The sequence below is a fragment of the Sabethes cyaneus genome, chromosome 1 (assembly GCF_943734655.1).
Source record: "Sabethes cyaneus chromosome 1, idSabCyanKW18_F2, whole genome shotgun sequence".
Lineage (NCBI taxonomy): Eukaryota > Metazoa > Arthropoda > Insecta > Diptera > Culicidae > Sabethes > Sabethes cyaneus.
The window spans coordinates 68,044,485-68,069,307 of NC_071353.1; the positions used below are offsets into that span (position 1 = coordinate 68,044,485).

At 37.2% G+C, this 24,823-nt stretch overlaps 1 protein-coding gene and 1 non-coding gene across 2 annotated transcripts; both read left to right on the forward strand.

Annotated features, from left to right (window-relative positions):
- The first annotated feature begins 8,821 nt into the window (after window positions 1-8,821).
- LOC128744577 (uncharacterized) lies at window positions 8,822-9,800 on the forward strand. Its single transcript, XM_053841696.1, has 2 exons — window positions 8,822-9,032; window positions 9,174-9,800. Exons 1-2 carry the CDS (start codon window positions 8,889-8,891, stop codon window positions 9,618-9,620), a joined length of 591 nt encoding a protein of 196 aa, XP_053697671.1. The 5' UTR covers window positions 8,822-8,888; the 3' UTR covers window positions 9,621-9,800.
- A 7,108-nt stretch (window positions 9,801-16,908) lies between these two features.
- On the forward strand, window positions 16,909-17,018 carry LOC128733232 (U6 spliceosomal RNA). Its single transcript, XR_008411907.1, has one exon. It is a non-coding gene; the product is annotated as a U6 spliceosomal RNA (small nuclear RNA).
- The last annotated feature ends 7,805 nt before the right edge of the window (window positions 17,019-24,823 follow it).

Below are 24,823 nucleotides of genomic sequence, written 5' to 3' on the forward strand. Positions count from 1 at the left end.
CTCCGGATCCACTTGATGACTGTAAGTTTAACATTTTTCTTCGCGAAACTTCCTGGGCCCAAAACCTAATGGGGCAGAGTAAATGAAATATGCGTGCGTTTCGTTCAGTAGTCAAAATACAAGTGAAGTGTTTTATTTTCTCATCGTACCTTATAGCTAAAGTCATGGGTTGTTTTGTTTATTCTATCAGATACCTTTTTATCATAAATTTACCCGTCTCAACACTACGTAGAAAACCATAAAAAGTAATCTTAGATTGCTACAAAACGGTCTTAGAAGATAATTAACACTTTAAAAGCTTACCAAAAATCAGACGAAAAATATCGCGGGCGGATAACAATGTTGCTCATGCTGCTTATTGAACAATCATGTCCGAGCATTTTAAAAAAAATCTTTTTTGTTTTACTACTTGTAGGAAAGCGATATAACGACATTTCTATGAGACATCTTAATACCGCTTTGACGAAAAAATTTCCGCTTGCAATTTGGAATGTTGCACTTCATTGTATTCATGAAAATACATACTAGAAATAATGTTCTAAGCATAAACATAAAAGCTGTAAGAAAAAAAAGACAAATCTTGCGTATCCAACGATTTTTTAAAAAAATTAACTAATTTTCCATACAAAATGCTCGAAATCTCAAAACTAGTGTAGATGTGTTAGTGCAGTGTATATGACAGCTCGCATTGTCATATACCTGGTATATATCAATTTACTTTGATAATCACTGACTAGAGTGACTATATACAGAGTGGCGACAATGTCAAAATTGGAATGATAATTATCTGTCAGTGTCATTCCAATCGAGCAGACGACCTATCCAACGCGTATGCAGGAAAGAGAAAGAAAAACCTTGGAAAAACCACATTGCATACATTTGGGATGACTTGTCGCCACTCTGTATATAGTCACTCTATCACTGACGAACTGACATCCAAGCTAGGGTGCTCAACCTTAGAGTGACTATATACAGAGTGGCGACAATGTCAAAATTGGAATGATAATTATCTGTCAGTGTCATTCCAATCGAGCAGACGACCTATCCAACGCGTATGCAGGAAAGAGAAAGAAAAACCTTGGAAAAGCCGCCTTGCATACATTTGGGATGACTTGTCGCCACTCTGTATATAGTCACTACTCAACCTGTGTAAATTTTTGTAACGGCCGTTCTTTTCTTCATTCACGTTCAAATAACTACTAGATTTCGGTAGTTTTGGCGATTCGTTAGTCAGCGGCGCCACTTGCATTCACATTTGTGTAGATCGATATAAAAAAAGATTTCCAAGTCTTCTCGCTCTTATAGGAAATTCCATTATGACTTATCAAAATACTGGTAAAACACAATCGAAAATATTGCTCTCTCTCTTTTCCTAGCACAAAGCCGGCGTAAGTGTCAGCAGCAACGTCAACGAGAATACGCGGTTGCCCACGGGAATGACACTTTCAATACCAACCTGTACAAAAAAAACGTAGCCAACATAGAGCGGGCCCAAGCTGACAGCTTCATAGATGGGCTCAAGCTGACAACCGAGTCGGATGTGTAAAATGTTAAATTTTGTTAGTTTTAGTTTGATTTAGCCAAGGTTTTAGCGTCACATGGCTAATGCCAGGCAGGCAATTGATGCGAAACAAAAGAAGCTGTGAAAATGATTAGTTAGATTCGTTTTGTGAAATCGCTTTGCGTTTGCCGCCTTTTTCATGTGAGCAACGAAAATGTGACGTCATATCAGCCCCCTGCGGTTGCCAGATTATCCATTTTAGTGTGGCGATTCATGGACTAGGCGGCGCTGAAAATTGGTCGAATTTTACACGCAAAACAAAAAAAATACACACAAAAAATAGAAAAATTTACACAGAAAATCGCGATAAATTTGTTCTAGCCTGGATGTCTGTTCTCTGTGCTATCCAGCTTTTTACGCGCTATAATGGCGGACGCTATAAATTGTGTTCGTAATATGTGAACAATCTTTTTGACAACTCTGCATACATCAAAACTGGGCACTCTTCTCCTGTAAGGCAGTGTTGCTCTTTCTTTCGTTTACGCAAAAGAAGGAAGGCAATAGTTTTGTTTACATTTCGCACAGTTTTGCTTTCCTTCTTTGACGTAAACGAAAGAAAGAGCACGGTAGTGTTGCAAGAGAAGAATGTCAGATTTGATGTATGCAGAGTTGTCAAAAAGACTGTTCGCATATTACGAACACAATTTATAGCGGTCACCATAAACCTTTGCACGGTGCCTAACCTCAACTCTGGTTTGACGTTTTTGTGTGTTTTATTTTGATTCCCTTTGTAACCTAATTTTATTGCTAGTGGGTTTATTACTTGTAATTGGTACCACTTGTTTGCGGAAACCGGAAATACCCGGCTTTTCCGAAGCAGGAAAATGATAACAGTTCTGTACAACATATATTTTTGCCCTTTTTGCAGTATTTTGCTTCTGGGTCTTACGAATAAGTAATCAAAACAAACCCCACAACACTGTCAAACCTGGGAGGAAAAAACGCACTGACATCTGCGTGCAATGCTTTATTATAGCGCGTCAAAAGCTGGATAATGGCGGATACTATAAATTGTGTTCGTGATATGCGTACAATCTTTTTGACAACTCTGCATACATCAAATCTGGCACTCTTCTCTTGCAACATTACCGTGCTCTTTCTTTCGTTTACGCTCAAGAAGGAGAGCAAAAATGTGCGAAATGTAAACAAAACTATTGCTCTCCTTCTTTTACGTAAACGAAAGAAAGAGCAACACTGCCTTACAGGAGAAGAGTGCCCAGTTTTGATGGATGCAGAGTTGTCAAAAAGATTGTACGCATATTACGAACACAATTTATAGCGTCCGCCATTATAGCGCGTAAAAAGCTGGATACGTGTTTTGACAGCTTGAAATAAAAATATCATCATTTTTACCGCGGCGCCAACTACTTGTCGAATGAAGCTTTTGTTCACCTATATACAACCCGGTAACAATGTGACAGCTCTCATACAAATCAAGCGTACCTAAAACTGCTGGTTCGTGGTTCACGACAGATGTTTGAAAGCGGCGTAAAAATCAAAGAAAGAGCTTATCATTTTTTGGCAAAAAATCCTTTGTGCATATAAGAACTGAATTGGTTTATTATTTCAATAAAGCATTTTACGAACTGACAACATTATGTCAAGTACCAAAACGTTTCCGTGGTAATGACAATAGCAGCATAACTGTTTCTTCTGTTAAATAAAATGCTCTATATGGTTCTGTCATGTAACAGTGTTTTTTGTACAACTGCAACAATCTCTATTGCTTGGATCTACTCTTGAATTTTGTTTAACTTGTTCTGTTAACGACAAAATCGATCCAGCAGTCATGAAAAAGCATTTCATTTATAATTACGCAGCGGATAACTTTCAATGAAACACGCAATATTTAAATACTTTAGAGCAGACAACCGTACACAAGAGTGACAATCTTGTAAGAAATACCGCTTTTTATCTTGTAAACAAATCAATCAAGCAACCCACCAAGAATTCAAACAGTTTTGCCGAAAACATGAAACAATGCTGAATTAGTCAATACGCACTTTTCGAATCGTTATCCAGACAGCTTTTTGCGTTCACATTTAACGTAACAAAAGTGAACATTTCCTTTGGAAATCGAAGGTGCGTCAATTTTGACTGGCACGTAAAAACGATCGTCGCGACATTTTTGGCACTGGCGGGTGTTACGGGAAACTGTTAATAACTGTCACTTCGTTACGGGGTAGCCTATATACCCCTGAGTAAATTAGAAATACTCCACAGTAAGAGATACGCGGAAACCAAGCGGTTTCCAACAGCAATGATTACTACGCACCTTTGAAAAAAGTTACTTTTGATTACTTCAGTGATTACCTCTGATTACCAGTAATCAATCTCTTGTGATTACTAAAAATTAATCATGATTACCAATGATTACTTAAGATTATCATTGATTACTATGCTGATTACCATTGATTACCTAATTAATTCGAAAATGATTACAAAAGTAATCTCTGATTACTACGCACTGATACGCCTTACTGGAAACCCCTTGGCGGAAACTAAAGCCAACGATTTGGCATCAGTCATCAGAACAGACCTCATAGTCGATCTACGCTACCCCTAGAGTGACTATATACAGAGTGGCGACTGGCGACAATGTCAAAATTGGAATGATAATTATCTGTCAGTGTTATAATGTTATAATGACAGTTCAGAGCATGTTTCCCGTAACTACTACCAGTGTTGTGTACGGCGCTGCAATTGCATTTTCGGGCCGTCCATAATAAGTGATGCATTATTTCTATAGGAAAACATTCACTTTTGAAGCATCAGTTATGGAAGCAAAGCTCATCTTGCGTTACATTTGAAATGCGCGTATTACAAAATTGCACGTTTATCTTGCTGATTGTAAATCGATAGCTTTTATTCTTTGTTGTATTTGTTTATAATTATGTAATTAAGATGAAAGTCGTCGTATCCAAATCTCGAACCTCACATCTGTTGTTCTCGAAAGTAGCACACAGAATGACATATCTCATTTTTCTCATGTTACCCGACCTTACGGGAAACGTTGCATACACGCAAAGGAATTCTGTAAGAGGTTGCCAAACGTCACGTCTTACTTGGAGTTAGTATTTGGGCAGTGCTACCATATAAGTGTTGTTTTCATCTGTTATCCAAGTTCACTGCTTATCCAAGCTAAGCAAGTTTGTCAATTCATATATGCTGAGTGCTATTAATTTGATTTCATTCTACCGCGCCAATGCTATTCACTACAGTCGTAAGCAAATAAGATTTACTCAATCCATCACACGGCAAATATACAAACGTAAACAAACCGAGTGGAAATTTTTTGCAGTACCAACCAGCATATGTAGAAAAACAATTTTTTACTTGTTTTGGTTTTCGTTTGCACAAATGCCTTTTTGTAGGTTCATGCTTAAAACGTTCTGTATCTGTTTACGCAGTTCTGTATTCTGTTTCAACGAAAAAAGTAGAATGAAAAGGTAGATCAACTTTGATGCAATAAACATTTACGACGATGATTTTGGAATTGTCGGTCCATGCCGACATTTTTTCACGGTATTGATAGTGAAGCAATAGTTTCTAAATAGTATACTGAAAGACAAAATTTACACGCGTATTGCATGCAATGTTATCATTTCGAGTTATTCACCACACTCAAAGGTTAGTAGCGGAACCTTCTTGCGAAAAATGGTGCAGAAATACTACGTAGTAAGCTGCAGACGTGGCTGCTGATTATCTAAACGGTAAGCGGTCCCAGCGGCATCGTTTTATAAGTCTGTTCGAAACGGATTGAGTCCCGAATGGATGCGGACAAACTGCAAGTGCTTTCAATTGTCGAGTCGATAACGTCCTGCACCACAATTTGCAGCAGATTTTTACCGGTTAGCTGATACATAATTTCAAATATACGACAAAATAATGTTGACTACCGCTAACTATATGCGTTGTTGTTTTTTTCCATCATTAGGGAATTGGTGAAACTTTCCACAATTGAGCGCTGGATCGTACTTACATTTAGCCGCAACCCAATAAACTGACTGGGGCAGATATTCGGAAACTTCTCGGCAGTAAACATAATCACGAAGTAGCAAACATTAGCACGAAAATATCCTAAATGAAAATAACTGCTGCTTTAGCTTCCTATTTCGGCGTGATAGCCGGTCTATGCAGGCGGCACAGACTGTACTTATTCCAATACCAGCAGCTGTTCTCGACACCCTCAGCGATTCGAAATAGATAGAAATTAAATTTAAGCACGGTCGAGTTTTTGATAAAAGGAATCCGTTTATCCAGCTTTTTACGCGCTATAATGGCGGACGCTATAAATTGTGTTCGTAATATTCGAACAATCTTTTTGACAACTCTGCATCCATCAAAACTGGGCACTCTTCTCATGTACGGCAGTGTTGCTCTTTCTTTCGTTTACGCAAAAAAGGAGAGCAATAGTTTTGTTTACATTTCGCACAATTTTGCTCTCCTTCTTTGACGTAAACGAAAGAAAGAGCACGGTAGTGTTGCAAGAGAAAAGTGTCAGATTTGATGTATGCAGAGTTGTCAAAAAGATTGTTCGCATATTACGAACACAATTTATAGCGGCCATTATTATAGCGCGTAAAAAGCTGGATACTATTCCGCAAACACCGACACGCGACACCGAACAGCTGTTTTTGGTAAACGTAAACATACTTTTGATACTTGTAGCTCAGAAAGTGCTGGCTGCTTGCTGAAGATGATTTCCCAGGAATACAATGGACACACTAGCGCCTCTACTTGTCTAGAGGTATGACGTCTGTTGTCATCAGTGTGCAAAAATCAGGCGTATGAAACTGAAGGGTAAAGATGCAGCTAACATCTTTTTACGCTTCCTACACGTCCGACACAAAAAGAAAAAAAGCAAAAAAGTAATTTTGTTCGAGCGCTTACCAATACACATTCATCCGAGGCTGAAGTTAGAGTGAGCTACTCACAAATACATTTGGTCCGAGGCAAAGTTTGTTATGGGCTAGATGAGATGTTGGCTATACGAAAAATGTATGGGAATGACATTTGTGACAGTGGGGTGACAAAAACTGTCAGCACTTGCTACGGAATAAAATGCTGTAGCAGTGTGACGTGATTGTTTTCAACATGATGCGCTTCTGTTTTGTTTACGTCAATTTTGCACAATAGAGCGATGCGATATATCTTTCAACTTAATCAATGTGAAATGCATCGCAAAGCTTTATACACACTGTGTCCGAGTATAATATTCAAGGTGCGTGACAAAAGCTTAAGTAGATTTCATAACTATTTCAATACTTGTTAATCAAACATTTAAGCAAACAGTATGCGTGTTCGATTCAGCGGGGTGGTGTGGCTGTCAAACTACATACATTGTACATGTCCCACTCATTGATTTTGGTACTTTTGGTTCTGGTGCCTACTTAAAGGTTTATTCATTTTCAGACTACCGAAATTGATTAGAAAGCAGTTAAACACAGCCTTTTAGCTATAATTTAAGTAATATTAGGTTATTTTCGGTATACTGGCTGGTTCCAAGCTGAGAGAGAGTCGCGAAGACGGTTTTCTTTTTCTCATTATTTGACAGTTCTTATTTTTCTTATTATGTTTGTGTTCATTTTTGGGCTGACTGTTCAAGCGCGTGCGTGAACTCTACATTGAACGTGAAAAGTGCGTGTCTTGCAGTGACATTTTTTGGTGCTAGTTGGTCTATGAGACATCAGCTCTTGCAAAAATACTGTATGCAACATGCGATAAATCAGAAGCGCATAGTTTATTGCATGTAAAATGATACGTTATGAGTACCGTGGACCCCCGTTCGTTTGACCGTTTTTAATCTGAACACTTTTTAATTTGAACCCCGTTGGTTTGCACGACGTGCAAATTAAAAATGGTTCAAACGTCATTCTCAACATGACATCATTTGTTTATGCAGACAATGCACATAAACACGATTTGTTTGTACTGACCTAGCGTGATTAATCGGTTTCACATGCCGTTTTCCTAACGATTAAGATAGAAATCCGATCAGAAAATGCAATATTCGCACTTGCAACTGCCAACTAAAACAAACCACCAAAACAATAACAAAGAGCAGGGCGGCCAGTTCACACAGGTTTCAGCATATTTTGGGTTACCAGTTGTTCAAATGAAAAAGTAACCCCGTTAGTTTGCATGAGGAATCGTTCAAACGAACGGGGGTCCACTGTACTTTTGTGAGAAATTCGAAAGTATGCTTAGTGTAAAATATTATCAAACGTTTTTTTTTTAGCTAGCAGCTAATTTACAACGAAAAACATAAGACCAATTTAATTTCTTATTTGTGTTTTCCCAAAGAACTACCAGCCGAAAACTTGTATGAGTTACCAATACTTTTCCATTTCTGACCAATAATAACAACTGGCTGCATTTGACGTACGAATTTTTCCTATCCGCGAATCTCTCTCAGGTTCCAAGTAGTCGCCGTCCATGGATGTTTAGCCCGCAAAATTTTGACAATTTCACACCCCTGGTTCGATTGGCTCCCTTTTGACAATTCTAGATAGAATTAACAAAAGGGCGAATGTCGCAAATGTAAACAAAACGAGTGAGAGTTATTTTTTGCTGGGCCAGCATAGGAAAAACAACCCTCATTCGGTTTGTTTACGCTTGCGACATTTGCCCTTTTGTTAATTCTATCTTCAATTCTCGCTGCTCGATTGGCTCCACCCCATCGACATCTCTATAACGAGTAGAGCTGCCATCATACAGATATTTGTGCATGCATAAATTTGGGACTATACCGTTTTCTCTGGAGTATTTTATTTTCTCGATCTAATCTTTTAAATACCATAAATAGTTTATGGAGTACTTTAAAATTCAGGAACATTAGTAGAGCCAGAAATCACAGCAACTGAAATAATTGATGTGTCCCCAATTTATGCATGCACAAATATCTGTATTTGTGGCAGCTCTGATAACGAGCTGCAGTGAACGTCAGCGACAGCATGTCCTGGGGCTCAAAATTTGACAGCGGGTCCAAATCAGACTGCTGGCAGTTGAGTGAAACGCAGTGCTGACTTGCTATTTCATTTTCGCACACACGAGATGTTGGCAGCGAAAACATGGTTGCCTGTCGATGGGGTGATTGGCTCCCAAGATGGCTGCTTCCGCGTATCTCTCACCTCTGAGTATTTTTAGAGTAAATCATCATATAGCGTAAAATAGCAACACGCAGAGCGCGGATGAAACATAAATATAATATTTAAAGCGAAAAAATTTTAGTTGAAAAAATTAAGAATTTAAAACAAAATAAGTTTGAGAATTGTGTCAGTAAATCACTTTTGATATATTTATTTAATCAACATTTGTCGCTTATATGGGTAGTCTTGAGGAAGCATGCATTACTGGATTTCTGTGCAGATTATGCTCGCAAATTCATCGTTCTGTGATTTTTATTTACGGAGCGGAAGGAAACGAACATGAACTAGAACAAAAGATCAACAATTATCTACCAGTTAAAGTAAGTAAAATGTAACATCATAACGTTATGGAAAACAGCATAATAATTATAATGATACAAATTGTAATTTACCAAGTAACCAGTAAAGACCAATTACAATGAAAACAGTTTCATATCAACAATGATGAATTTTACTTTCAGATAGCTCCGACTGACCCACTGCCAAAAACAGTTTGCGAAATATGTATGAATAAAGTTATTGAACATCACGGTATGATGAAAAAAATTTTGGAAACACAAAAGAAGTTCACTCGGATGCGAGAAGAAGAGATGCTTTTACGGCAACAGTTAAATAGGAGTAATGCATCTCAACAAAACAGTAACAACCCTATGCTCAGTACTGGCGGTAATAGCAGCAGAAATACGAATAATCCATCTACTACATCAGAGGTGACATCTGCGGCTACTAGTAGCAGAACTAGTTCGTCACCAGCCGTAAGTCCCATTATGAATCGTAGGATCACTAGATATGCATTACGTATACATCGTCAACTGAACAACGATGCTGAAAACACGGAACACAATGAGAGTAGCTCACCGTCTTCGACGGATGACGAAAGCGATAGTGGTAGTGCTGACGAAAATTAACCAGTTAAATTATATTGCAAATATTGGTTTGAGCAGCAAAAATAATCGGTTATGGTAAATAGTATGATGAGCCGTATTCTTTTTCTTTTTTTGAAAAAAATTACTCGTAATAGTGTTTAATCGGAACATTACACTTGTTCCGCCTAAGGTAATGTGACTCATTGCAATTGATAATACTAGGTCAATAAATAGTGTAATAAAAGATTACTGAGTTATTTATTATAGTAGAATCTATTATCGAGTTAACAACACGGTCCACTTGCAAATTGTCAAAAAGCATTGATTTTTTTAGAATAGGTAATTGCAATGGTATATTTGAGCTGAATCTGAGAACATGTTACTTGTACAATAATCATGGTAAATTTGAATAGCTTTTTCATGGTACTTACAAAAAGCAACTGTTTTCTGCAAAATGGTACGAGATACCATGGTTCTTGTTTCAGTGTAGGGTACGGGAGGGTATTTTCAGCAGGTTTCTAAATTCAGCCTATTTGCCTTTTCTTTCGCCAATAAAAATACTTTGCCGACATACAATTTTAATATGTTACTAGCTGACCCGACAAACTTCGTATTGCCACAAATTAAACTATGCTGCTGTAGGGTACCCCGGGGTAATGTGCACCGTCTAAGGAAATCGTGGTTTTTTTTCTCGTTAAAGCCTAAAACCAATACCAATCATATATATTGAGCATTATCTCATGAATGTTGATTAAAAGTTTCTGTAGCTATCATGCTGAAAACTTTTGTGAAAAAGGTGTGCTTTTTAATACCGAAGCAAAAGTCTGAAAACCCAACTAGCCGGGGCAAAACTGAGAGAGAGGCGCCAGCTCAGTGACAGATTGATTGTTGTCGTTGTCTTCTTCTTCTTATATTTGATGCAAAAAATTCACTAAAGTCACTTTTTTGCGGCTAAATTATTTTTTATGCAAAGTTTTATTTGGCGTACCAACATCGCAAGTTAAATATTAAGATTATTGAAAATTGTAAGATAACAAATATCTCAGCTCAGTCAAAAGTCGGTTTCTATTCGCTATGTAAGCACAAATCGATCTCTTGTACTCTCATGGAACTGCCATATGGAAAGTTTGTGAAGATTTCGTGCAAAGTTTTGTCTATCCTTTTCACTCTTTAACAAACCTGTGCACAGACTTCACAAATAGAACAAACTTGGGAAGGTGGCAGCACCGTTTCGCGCACATAGCGAATATATGTAACGTGGGTTATTTTCGTTTTAGGAATGACGGAAATTGAAACGATTAGTCGACATTTTCTTCGTCGCACGTAAAAATGTAGGAAATTTGGCTGCTAGGAAGTCTTTAATGAAAAAAGCATTCAAACAGATCTCAGCTCACTTTGATTGGTCGCGTATGATAGTCAACAAACTAAAATATTAGAGAATAACTTATTTTGCATTATGTCCCAGGTAACCAATAAGCATTAAAATAAGCAGTAAATCAATCGTTTATTAGCATCCCTGGCGTTTTATACTGCAGGTTGTTGTTTATCAGCTTTTTGACTGCATAACTGTTGTAAATTGGCATCCACAATTCTATTTAAATTCTTCTTGTTGGTAACTAGCTGCAAATAAGCATTGTCAGCACTATAAGAGGGCTAGCAGTAAAGTAGCCGCATATTTTGCCAAAATAGCATTTAAGTAGCATTTAAGGCAACTTAAATGCTTATTGGCTTGCTTTTAAATTGCATTGGAAATGCTTATTGGTTACCTGGGGTGTCATAAAAATCGCTGATATTTTTAATAATTTGTGTTGGATAGTGTAGCAGATATGACATGGATTGGTAAAAAGTCGGTATAATAAAGTGCAATATGGATAACCACAAATTAGAGTGTACAATTAGACTACTCGAAATCTGAAATTAGGTCGACAGCACGGTTCGAATGTATGCGCCCTGAGTCAGACTGAGACAAAGCGAAAGCGACATCGCAAAGGCGATCGATTGATCGTTGAGAGAATGAGAGATATTTGAATCGGAGCGAAACGAAAGGAAATTCAGTCTGTTGGATATTGTCAATTGCAAGGAAAATTGTACCATCCAAAGTGCGAAATCGCTCATAAAAGTGCTATTTTGCATTAAATCGTTTCGGTATCTTCGGCGCACTTATTGCTTGGAAGATAACGAAAAAGTGCGCCGAAGATACCGAAACGATTTAATGCAAAAGAGCACTTTTATGAGCGATTTCGCACTTTGGATGGTACACGTACAATTTTCCTTGCAATTGACAATATATTAGCCGACGTAAGTCGCACTTGCAATTTGCTCCCGAAAGAAAAGAACGAAAAGCGCGACAATGGCACAGTTGGTAGGATTCCACCTCGGTAAGTTAAAACCAATGATGAAACCTAGGATTTAAAAATAATAAGCAGCAATAATAGGCAAATCTAAAAAAAAATGTAATGCATTTTACGTGACAGGAGATATGTCAACCTATAGAGTGTGCGAAGTACGGTAATTCATACGACCGTACGTATAAGGAATGAGCTGGAACTGTGAAGTGGGCAAAATAAAATATGGCGGCAAAAAAAAATTCATTGGACTTAGTTAAAAAAAAATGGAGACAAACAAAATGAATGAGCAGGCAAAATAAAATTAGGGCAGTCAGTGAAAAAAAAAACGATTAAGCAAAAAATATATGTCATTCAGAGAAAAAAAAACGTGTAAGCAAAAACGGCTTCAGATAGGAAAATGTATGTGCAAAGATGGCATTCAGTAAAAAAAAAAATGAAAGCAAATAAGCAAAAAAAGAGATGGCATTCGGCTGATAAAAAAAGTTTGTGCAAAAATAGTAAAAAAAATAATTCTTTGATACATATGGAAAAACCCGATTTAATCCACCTAGTGGTGAAAGGAACCTTTGTTATACCATCTTATATGTCATTTGACATAGGCATTTTCAGTTAAAATATTATGTTTGATTTGTATTTGAATTTGTAATTTTCATAAAACTGACAGAGTCAAATTATATACGCATCACTTTGAACTAAATTCTTATATAAACTGTTTCTTAGGCCCAGCCGTTCTCAAGTTATTCAGTTGTGAAATCTCAAAATTATCTATTGGAGTCAACACATACAAAGTATCCGATAACCGTGTAATCGACTTTCACGGATTTGAACCAAATTTTGTCAGATTGTCAGGTCAGATTAGGTCAGATTAGGTCAGAAAGCAAAAATCTTAGATTTGGTGCCGATTGATACCTCCATAAGTGGTACGATTAGTGTTAGTACCTCCTTTTTAAAATAAGACCCGTTTTGTCAAAACTTTTTATGTTTTACTTACAGATAAACCTGGAAATCTCGACCAACATGTCAACAGTTCCAATGTGCAAATGAGAGATTCTCTTTGCGTTTCTTCTCTTATGCTTATTACGGCGGCATAAATAGATTTCAACCCAATTATTCTAAAGGATAAGCTTTCCAATAACACCAGTAACCGTTTCATGCAAAATAGACGCATTCAAGTGCATTTATGCCGCCGTAATAACCGTAAGGGACGAGTCGCAAAGAGACCTTTTGGAATGCTGCTCGTCAAATATTAGGTTTAGAAAGAAACTATTTTCACATTCAAATTCCAATTCCAATCGAAAATAGTCGAGTAAAAACTGGCTTTTTGCGCTTAGCGTTTTGAGCTGGAAATGATCATTAAGAAATCGACACGTCTTCGGAATTTAATTCAACTTTATAGAATATAGGAAAGCAATGAAAACATCGTATACCGAATTTTTGAGCAGATCTGATTTTAAAGTGGCTGTTAGCTTCGGGGTACAATGCTAGCCTAACAAGCCAGTCATTGTATGTTCGAATCTCGACTGATCGGTGTCGCTACAGAGTTAATAGGATCTTTTCCCTAGCCCCGTAATTTTCCTGTACTCTAATAACCGGCTGCGAAGTCTGTCGATAAAGAAGGGTCAAGTTCTGAAGGACGTTTACACCCATGGCTTTGCTTTGCTTGATTTTAAAGTGGTTTCTTCAAACAAATCATTAAATTTCGCAACCAGTAAGAGACAGATAGTTACTATATGCAGCAAAGTTGCTTATTTTAGTGTTCTAGAATTTTTGTGAAGACGCTATTTTTTTGGACGCATGTAAAAAACAAAAATCTGTGTCACCCTATTGGGTGGATTCACGGTCACCCTAAAAGTGTAAGAAAATGTGCTATATTTTATTAATTAACTGCTGCAAAGAAACATCCGTTGAAAAATTACACATTTTTACTATATTATTCTGTTTTAAAGGTTTAGTCCAATTAAAGGTTTGGTCATTAAGGTTTTCTTGAATAAATTTCATCAATCATTTTTAAATATCTTTTGACCAGTAGAACCAATCCTTATGAAATTTGGTAAATACATTTGCAGTGTTAAGACCTCTCGTTTAATACTAAAACAATTGAAACTAGATAAATTATCTTGGTTAAAATCGTTACAAAGTATTGTAAATTTTAACGTGTAATTTCAATTACTCTTAACTTTCAAACTAAAAGTCCAATCAAAAAACCATTCAATAGTGATCTATCCGGCTATATTACCTTTCAAATGAGACTAATAGCGCATAAATCGGCTTGGCCATCTCTGAGAAACAGGCGATAATTATTACCTTGTCAAAACACGTTTTTAAGCATAACTTTTAAACTACTTATTTGTTTTCAATAAAACTTCCTGAAAATTTTTATAATTTAGCAAGAGCTTTCATTTGGTACTAAGATCATTGAAATCGGTTGTGTGGTTCCGGAGAAAACCGTGTCACGTAGTTTTCACATTTTTGCTTATAACTTTTAAACGAAACATCGGACCACGAAGCAATTCAATAGTGATATACTAGGCAATAATACCTTTCAAATGAGACTAATAACGCATAAATCGGTTCAGCCATATCCGAGAAACAGGCGATAGAAAATGAGCTGCACACACACACATACACACACACACACACATACACACACACATACACACACAGACATTGCTCAGTTCGTCGAGCTCTATCGATTGGTATATGTGATTCGGCCCTCCGGGCCTCGGATCAGTTTCGTGTTTTTCGACCAATTTCTAAACCTTTGTTATATACTATAACAAAGGTAAAAAGAAAAAAAAAAGAAAAGAACTGGTAGAAAACAAGCCGTTTAGACGGAAAAAAGTTTGTGTAGAGATGGTACCAAAATTCGTTGGTGTCAGCAAAAAAAAAAAATATGAACAAAAATAAACGACATTTATCGAGACAAAAAAAAAGATATGGTATAGAGTGAAAGAAATGATGTGCAGGCAATGCCTGAGAGTAATGCAAAAAAACATAAAAACTAAGTTAGGTAATGGGCAAAAGAGGACGTTTAGTGATTTATAAATTTATATTTTTACAGCAATAATCGTGAAATTTGGACAAATAACTATTGAAGTGTTTGTTGATATGTGTTCATGTTGATTGGATGAAAGAAAAAAAAAAACAAAATGCGATGCAATCACGGTACTGCTAGGCAGCCATGTTTATGCAATCACCATCTAACCATTTGCGTAAATGAGAGAGCATGACACTGTTATACGTTCTGTTCATTTCACTCTGCAAAGCCAGTATGCTGGCAGACGGGTATTATTTTCAAATCTTAGCCAGATTTGTGCAAATAATACCCACGCCGGTAGTAGATGTTGGCTACTGTCAAACACATAAAGTAAGGATTGGGTTGCCAGTCCCTTGGATGCAATTCATTAAGTGAAATTTCATTCAGTGATTTAACTCATAAAAATAATGGCATGGAGTATGGCATTTGTGCTCTACTTCAGTAAATCTGAACTACGGTGATAGATTTATAGCAAGATTTTCGAGCATTGGATTTGCTCAAAATGCCGCACCGATTTGGACAACAAGGTTGAGTTTCGAAAGTGTCTTATTTACTTTAGCAGCCGGAAGTGGTAGAATCTATTGGTGAGTTAAATTTTGGATGATTAATGCAGAGCATGAGGATGAGGCTGCGCGGTTTACCCTTTGGAGTTGTCATGAGACAGTAGAGTAGTTGTGCTCACGAGTTTTGATGTGAATTTTGTGTCGAATATTGCATGTACATGGCACACGGTTCGTAGCGGTCGTGTTTGGGAGAGTGGTGAGGTTGAGCATGACATTTTGTGTGCACTTTGAAAATGAGCATATCGCCCATTGCTATGGCGGTTTCTTGACAATAGGTTAGTGCATGCGGCGGGGCAGTATCGCTCGTATTCGGAACGTTTTTCAATAGCGCATTTTACGTGACAGTAGATTTGGAGCTTGCTGATGTTGATGCTGCGCTTTCCCAGTGTTGTGTTGGTACTTGACATAACACAAGGTACCACACGGGAGGGTAACATCGATATCAGCAATGTTGTCAGTTCCTAAAATGGTCTAATTGTAATGATGCACATAAAGCGAAGAATACAGAATTCAAGATTGGGTAAAGCAGGTTCCCTTATACACATAAAAGGATAATACTACCAGTTACCCAGGGAACAAACCCATTAAGATTGCTGATATTTACCTTACGCACCGACGCGCGATTTGTAGCTACTTTTGGTAGATTATGCACGTTTCGCCCAATTATACCCCGGTAAAAAAAATCAGACGGTACGGTGAAAAACGATGTTTTTATTGCCTTTTGCACTGGACTTAGCAAGCTCAATAAATATATAAAGATTTTTGGCGTAGGCTGTTGATGTATGATGCTTTCCAACATGACAATAGAGGTTTTCCGTCAAAAAATTTTTTTTCATTAATTGTTCGGTTTTGACTCTTAGAAATGATACCCATATAAAACTTTCTTTGATAAAGCCTCTAACTACTGTGAAAATGAAAAAATAAAATACGTATATTTCAACCCGTCACTTCTCGGATGTATTACATGCCTTTTTATACCAGTGTCCTTTATTTTCACCACTTCGAAACCATTTGTGCCACTCTTTACTCTTGTGGCAAGCAACACACGAAACGAAAAAGAAGGTAATCATTAGCTTTTCATTCGTTTTGTTCTTTTCACTCAACCGCTGATACACATATGTCAAAATCTGTTGTGCAATGCTGCCAGAAAAACTAAAAATTTTGATAAACAGTGCTGCCGAAACCAATTTTTTAAAACTCAACATTCGTGATTTGGTGAAAAGAAATTCAACATTCTTGCAATTTGCATTGTTTAAAAAATCGTAGTAAATTCTAGAGTCAACGAAGAAACTATATTTTTGCACCATTGTCACTCGTATTGGGAGTACTTTCGGGAAAAAATAAGAAAAGGAGGGGTATGATCTGACGGAAAACCTCTATTTGTCCTAGCTTCGGCTGGACATATACTAAAATTGGAACGATACAGAGGAGAAGATTAGCATGGCCCCTGCGCAAGGATGATACGCAAAATCGCGAAGCGTGATTATTCAAACAATATTGTAGATGTCAGAGTAATAGCATGTATATAAACTAATACCACCATCTTCCATGGAAGGCGAAGGTACTAAGGGTACTAGGCCTGTTAGACATATCTGACAGTGTGTCCAGTCTCGATACAGGTAGTCGTCGCATGAAGTCATGATAAGAACGTATTGAATCTGTGTTGCTAGTTACATTGGGCTGTCGTTAGAGGCCGTGTTGCTGATTTCTTAAAATTGTTTGTTTTAAAAATGAAGTTTGAACTAACAGAAAGAGAGAAACTCAATATATTAGTAAAAATGTGGTGATTCACTTATGTATAGATATTCAATACGAGGTCATATTGATTTATTTACTACTTTAGTTGCTCTTATATTTGTATCTTACGCAAAGGGGTAATCAAGTTGCCATGTTTATCATCATAAAAACGGGTGTAATATATGTGTGTAATAAACTGGCAAATTTCACATACATTTGAAGTAAAGTAAAGTATAGCTAGGTTGGCGAGTGCCCACCCAATTGTCATATTTGTGGTCCCAATAGTGCCTTTCGATTAGTCGATTGATGATAACTCAATTTATTTTGTCACAAGTTGCAACCCGTGTCCGCAGAGTAGAGAAGGGGGATAATGTAGCAGATATGACATGGATTGGTAAAAAGTCGGTATAATAAAGTGCAATATGGATAACCACAAATTAGAGTGTACAATTAGACTACTCGAAATCTGAAATTAGGTCGACAGCACGGTTCGAATGTATGCGCCCTGAGTCAGACTGAGACAAAGCGAAAGCGACATCGCAAAGGCGATCGATTGATCGTTGAGAGAATGAGAGATATTTGAATCGGAGCGAAACGAAAGGAAATTCAGTCTGTTGGATATATTAGCCGACGTAAGTGTAGGGTACAAGCTAAGCTAAATGAATCAGCGAGAAAACAAATCTAATAGAACTAAGTCTTTTGCTTCAGTGCAGTAAAACCTCGTCTGAATTTGAGGAGAATATCCCAAATGAATGAGAAAGAGAGGGAAACAGAGAATGTTCTATGCGAGACGCTCTGCGTGTCCGAAACAAAAAAATCAGTTTTTGGAACAAAGTTATAGCGATCGGACGTGAGCTTTGACTCTTGGAGTCTTGCTTGGACACTACATTGGCGCAGAGGAAACCTGCTCCTTGAAACTAAGTATATTGCGAAAGTTACAGCCACAATTGGCTGCTGTTTTTATTTAGTGATACTGGATTTCTACGACAATGGACGTTTCGGTGGTAGTTGCTGTTTTTTGATCGGCAGTTGCCGCTCGGAGCTGTGATTCGGCTGCATTGTTTGTTCGTGGCCGTTCGTGATCGTGGCCAATGATAAAACCTGTTGCTGCTTGTGCAGGAAAGAAGATTTTCCTCATCATCTCTATTCAGTAGGCTTGGATGGTACACCAGTCACTCAGTCAGTGGTAGTGATCATATAAAATTGATTTCTGTACATAGAATATGCAACGTTTGTGTGCGTGCAACTAATTGAAACCGCGTTCTCTCGGGTGAGAAGGGTTGAAATAGACCGCGTTCTCTCGGGTGAGAAGGGTCTAAATAAACCGCGTTCTCTCGGGTGAGAAGGGTTTAAAAAAACTTCCCTCGTGCGGGAATGTTCAGATTATGTTCCCTCGAGTGGGAAAATGAAAAAATAAAATAAAATTCCCTCGTGCGGGAATGGTTTAAGCTATACGTATCTTCGACTGGATGAGCGAAGTTTTAATATTGTAATATGATTTAAGTTAGCGCTGGTATGCGCTGTCATCAATTTTACTAGCAAAAAAACAAATACTGGGAATCGTTACTGGCGGTATCGATACTTTCTCAAAGAAGTATGAAGTGTTTGGTAGAGATACTTCTCGGAACTGATAGTCAGTGGTATCGTTCATTTTAAGATTACACTTTTGTCAAATAAGGAAGACACAGATTTGACGCAAACCTTAATACCTTTTAATATAAGAGGAATTCCGATACCTATACAGTGAGATATTAATTTTGTTGTGGATCAATTTCAGCGACAAAATTTTTACATTTTCAAAATATGCTGAAATACCAATTATTTGGACAGGATTTCGATAATAATTACGATAAAATAATGATGGTGATGAAGATGAATTTAATTATGAAGATAAATTTAATAAAGAGAACGAATATGATGATGAATAAGAATACAATGCTGAAGATGAATTTAATAATGAAGATGAATATAATGATGAATATTAATGTAATAATGCAGATGAATTCAACGAAGATGAATATAATGACGAATATAATGTGCAGAATTGAATGCTGAAGATGAATCTAATTATGAAGATAAATTTAATAAAGAATACAAATATGATGATGAATAAGAATACAATGCTGAAGATGAATATAACGTAAATGAATGTAATGATGAAGATTAATGTAATAATGAAGATGAATATAATGACGAATATAATGTGATGAGTGAAATTATGAAGATTAATATAATTATGAAGATAAATATAATAATGAAAATGAATATGATGATGATGATGAATAAAATGATGCAGTTGAATATAATGATGAACATGAATATGAATTTAATGGTGAAGATAAATTTAAAAAATGAAGATTAATATAACGCAGAATATAATGATGAAGATGAATGTATCAGATATCAGAGTTTTTGGCTCGAGTGGCACGTTCTTCATATTTATTTTGGACATTCGTTCCTCTATGAAGATGAATGTAACAATAAAGATAAATATAACGAAAATGATATTGATAATTATTATTAATATGGGTTGAAGCAACCAAAAAACATTAAATAGTAATATTCGATTTACGACATGTTCCCTACATATCTACTGAAAACGTTATGAATCTGTTAAGCATAAGGGCCGATGTTATTAAAATAATGGTGCATATAAATGCCGGACATTAGTGGCAAATAGTTCTTTTTGGTATCCCTCTACAACTGCAACTGGATGCAGTGAACGTACTTTACTCGAAATCCATCGATGAAAGGAATAATTCTCAAGGAACAACGAAAGTTACAAGCGATGGTGCAGTTTCAACATGAATCGAAGAAATACGTAATGTGAATATTTTTGGTTATTAGATTGTGTGCCTTCGACGGCGAGCAATTGATAGCAAATGTAGCGAAGTGCAACATGCTGCTCGTACTTAACATTAATGCGTGTTGTGAGAAGCTATCAACGAAATGCATCATAATAGGTACCTGACAGAGATCATCGATAAAATCTATAGGTGCAGATAGGACAAATGAACGAGGGACGATTCCGGAAGATATCTGCTATCGTTACTATGTTTAGCCCTATTGCAAGGTGATAAAAACCATCATGAGCATTATCGAGATGGACCGTCAAGAAATCGAGAAAGAAATTATCTATTCAGAACATTCAAAAAACCAGCAAGACAATATTTGAATAGAGGAGGGGGTGAATGTAGGGTACAAGCTAAGCTAAATGAATCAGCGAGAAAACAAATCTAATAGAACTAAGTCTTTTGCTTCAGTGCAGTAAAACCTCGTCTGAATTTGAGGAGAATATCCCAAATGAATGAGAAAGAGAGGGAAACAGAGAATGTTCTATGCGAGACGCTCTGCGTGTCCGAAACAAAAAAATCAGTTTTTGGAACAAAGTTATAGCGATCGGACGTGAGCTTTGACTCTTGGAGTCTTGCTTGGACACTACAGTAAGTCGCACTTGCAATTTGCTCCCGAAAGAAAAGAACGAAAAGCGCGACAGATAGGACGGGAATAGGCAATTACGACGAAGCAGCAACATACCCTATTAGACAACAGACAATATAAAACCAAAGACTCTATTCAACGAGGCTTTCGAACAGGCACTTAAACTTTCGAACAGTTAATCACAACGCGCCATTCCCCTTATTCTTGTAACATATGTATTCCACATGTTATTTTATTACGAATTCATTCTTGCGCTTTCGGCAGACCACGCCAGCGGCAGTATGCCGAGTAAACTATCACGAAGCGGCATTGAACCTTCACATTGACCGCGCGAAATTGACCAAGTGCATTGAGCTTGCTGACGTTTATCGTACGCACACATCGATGCGCGATTTGTTGTTGCTGTTGTTAGATTTTACACGTTTGTTTTTGTTTTCCCCCAGTTATACCCCGGTAAAAAAACATACGTTTGAGTGATAAACGATAAGTTTTTGTAGCCTTTTGCACTGGGATTAGCAAGCTCTATGGCGACGATGACGACAAACAAAAGTGTAGCATTACAATTTATTGAACCTCGCTATTACCAGGTGTACAGTGTGGGAATTTAGAGTTTTCTATTCCCGTCTCTTTTACACGAGCATCGATCACTGGTTGGTGATCGTGTACACTCAAAATAATCCACACGTCCTTTCGACGTGAAAAATCACGTAAATTTCTCTACAGGGATTTACGTGACTTTCAGCTGATTGTTATTGGAAAAAATAATAACATCTATCTGATTTTCTACGGGGTGAAGTGGCTGTCAAATTCATACATTTTCGATGTCCCACGCATAGGTACCAAAATGTTAATTTTGACAAGAACCAAAAAATTTGCTGGGAATTCCCCTTTACCGAGGACCATTTGAAAGTTGCTCTCTTCACTCCCACATAAGAAAGAGATAGCAACACACCATGCCCTTGCTGATTTTCACGTTAACGCATTAGTCTGCGTGCGAACTACCTGAAACTCACATAATAGTACAGGAAAAGCTGGATGGAAAATATTCACATAACTTTTCCTATGATTTCAACGTGAAATATCAGGGGCTTGCGATGGGTGCCATGTTTTTGTTGCCAACATCTCAGCACATCTCGACAAGGTTGGCAGCAAATCTACCTGTCAGACGGGCGCTATTTCTTGGATTTCTTGCAATAGCGCCCTTCGTTAAGTGGACTGTCAAACACCGTTCGTTAAGATAGGGATAGCACTCCGCTGTGAGATATATATTGCAGATTGCATCAAAAACGCGAAATACAAAGAACTTGCAGGCAAAATGCAAGTAAAATCCCAGCAGCGAGCTGTCATTGATTCATGTCAAATCTTTGCGAGCCGTCAAATTGGTGATTACCAAAACAGTAGATGCAGAAGAAAAGTGAGATAATAGATACGTTTCGGGGTCGTTTGATGGTTATTTCAAAATATACAACTGCAAATAGTTCGACAAATAGCGCGAAGTGACCTAAATTTAACAGCAGAAAAATTCGCGTTATGAAAGTTCGGTGCCACTATGTTTGTTTATCAAAAGCAGTCAGAGCTGCTGCACTCGTATCCAGTGATGCTAAACTTTCGAAAAACTTTGGAATAGAAAGTTGCATTAATGTAACAGACAGGCTTGCATATAGTTACTATATATATAGTTCGGCGGATAGAAAATCGGGAGCCAAATAAACGTCAAAAGCGGAGCCAAAAGCTTTTCAAAATCCAAAATGCAGGAGTAATGGTAAAAAAATACACTTTATTTTCATAGAACTAGTCATTTTCAACACCCGCCAGTGATTATTTTTCGTAAAAACCTGCACATTTCACCATAATTTCAAATTTAATTTCATAAATCAGGGATGCCAATTCGCCTGGTTTTCTATCCGCCGAACTATATATATAGTATTAACTATAGGCTTGCAGCATAACATGTGATGTTTTTAGATTTTATTACACAATTTTTGTTAAAAATATTCTGAAAAGCATAGAAAACAATTTGATTGATATTGTTTGAAGAAGAATAACGACTGATAATTTTCTCTACTACGAAGCACTGCAATGGTTTCATTTAGAACGCAACACTGATTGTAGATCTATGGCTGTTTCCCTGCAGTTGCTGTGCATTTAGTCCTTTCACTGCAACCTGCAATATTGAGTGTACATAGAGATTATTAGAGTGACTATATACAGAGTGGCGACATGTCATCCCAAAAGTATGCAATGCTCTAGCCACCCCATCGACATCTCTATAACGAGCTGCAGTAAACGTCAGCGACAACATGTCCTGGGCTCAAAATTTGACAGCGGGCCCAAATCAGACTGCTGGCAGTTGAGTGAAACGCAGTGCTGACATGCTATCTCATTTTCGCACACACGAGATGTTGGCAGCGAAAACATGGTTGCCTGCCGATGGGTTGGCTCTAGCAATGCTTATTTTCTTTCTCTTTCCTGCATACGCGTTGGATTGGTCGTCTACTCTAGAGTGACTATATACAGAGTGGCGACAAGTCATCCCAAATGTATGCAATGCGGGTTTTCCAAGGTTTTTCTTTCTCTTTCCTGCATACGCGTTGGATAGGTCGTCTGCTCGATTGGAATGACACTGACAGATAATTATCATTCCAATTTTGACACTGTCGCCACTCTGTATATAGTCACTCTAGTCTACTCGATTGGAATGACACTGACAGATAACTATCATTCCAATTTTGACATTGTCGCCACTCTATATATAGTCACTCTAGAGATTATGCATACAAAATGTATCGGCGCTTCAAGTGTCTCTCGCGATTATCCAGCAAAAATAAAATTCCCTGACTTTATCAGGTTTTTCCAGATCTGTTTCGAAAAAATCCAGACGCAAAATACCTCGTTAATTTCTCTTTATAAAGTGTTCATTTGGCCTAATTGGTTGTTTTGTTTACTCTGAGTCCTTTGGTCTCATGCAATGAATGCGTTTTAAATCCGCTTCAAATATTTATGCAAAAAAATTATAAAAATGGATCTTTAGTTTAGAACATAATTTGAAGAAATTTTGTGTTACAAAACCCGATTTGTCTGAGCATCTATTTCGATTTGTTATCAAAATTTGAAGAAATTAGAGTGACTATATACAGAGTGGCGACAAGTCATCCCAAATGTATGCAATGCGGTTTTTCCAAGGTTTTTCTTTCTCTTTCCTGCATACGCGTTGGATAGGTCGTCTGCTCGATTGGAATGACACTGACAGATAATTATCATTCCAATTTTGACATTGTCGCCACTCTGTATACAGTCACTCTAGAAGAAATAATTGTTCCTCAGGAATTTTTTTAATGCCAAATGACACAACGATGAATTAAGCAACGCAGTACGCCGCATCGTTTTATTTGTTTCTATTCGACCTACTTGCAATCAACTTTTGATATTCAGGAAAAATTCGGGTTTGCGACTCTATCGACTCCCTGCTCGAAGTTAAGTTTCAAAGATATAACGGATTTGTTAGACTAAATCAGAATTTTAAGGTTGAGAGGGTTTTTCATTCGAATACGCATTAAGCGTCCGGGTTCTGATCTGTTCAGGTTGAATATCGTACAGCAAATTTTCAGGCTGATCTTTTTTTCAGTTTGATTAGTCCTCGTTCCAGTTACAATCCGACCTCGTTCCGGAAGTCTGGAATTATCTAGAGGCAACATTTGCTTATTTTAAATGCTGTTTTTTTTTTCAAAATATCAATGAATATTTCTTCCCGAAGCATCGAAGAGTGTTTTAACAATCTTGCTGGATTGGCCGCAGTGAAAACAGAAAAAGTATTGTTTCAACAAAGTATGCGCTTTGCGTGTCAACATCCACCAACCTGGTATGGACTTTTTATCGTCACTTTCCGTACAAAATAAACAAATTTCTATACACAAGTTTTGATCTAAATATCCGAATAATATCGAATAATTTAAATGATATTAGTAATGATCAATTAGATCTTGAGCCCTTCCCTTTGAAACCAAAATCGAGCATATCGGCCCAACCGTTGTTGAAAAACGTGATCTGGTTTAATGCAGGTCAGTTACACATTCATGAAAATCGAAATTTCGAAGCTTTAGGAAATTTGTACACAGCATA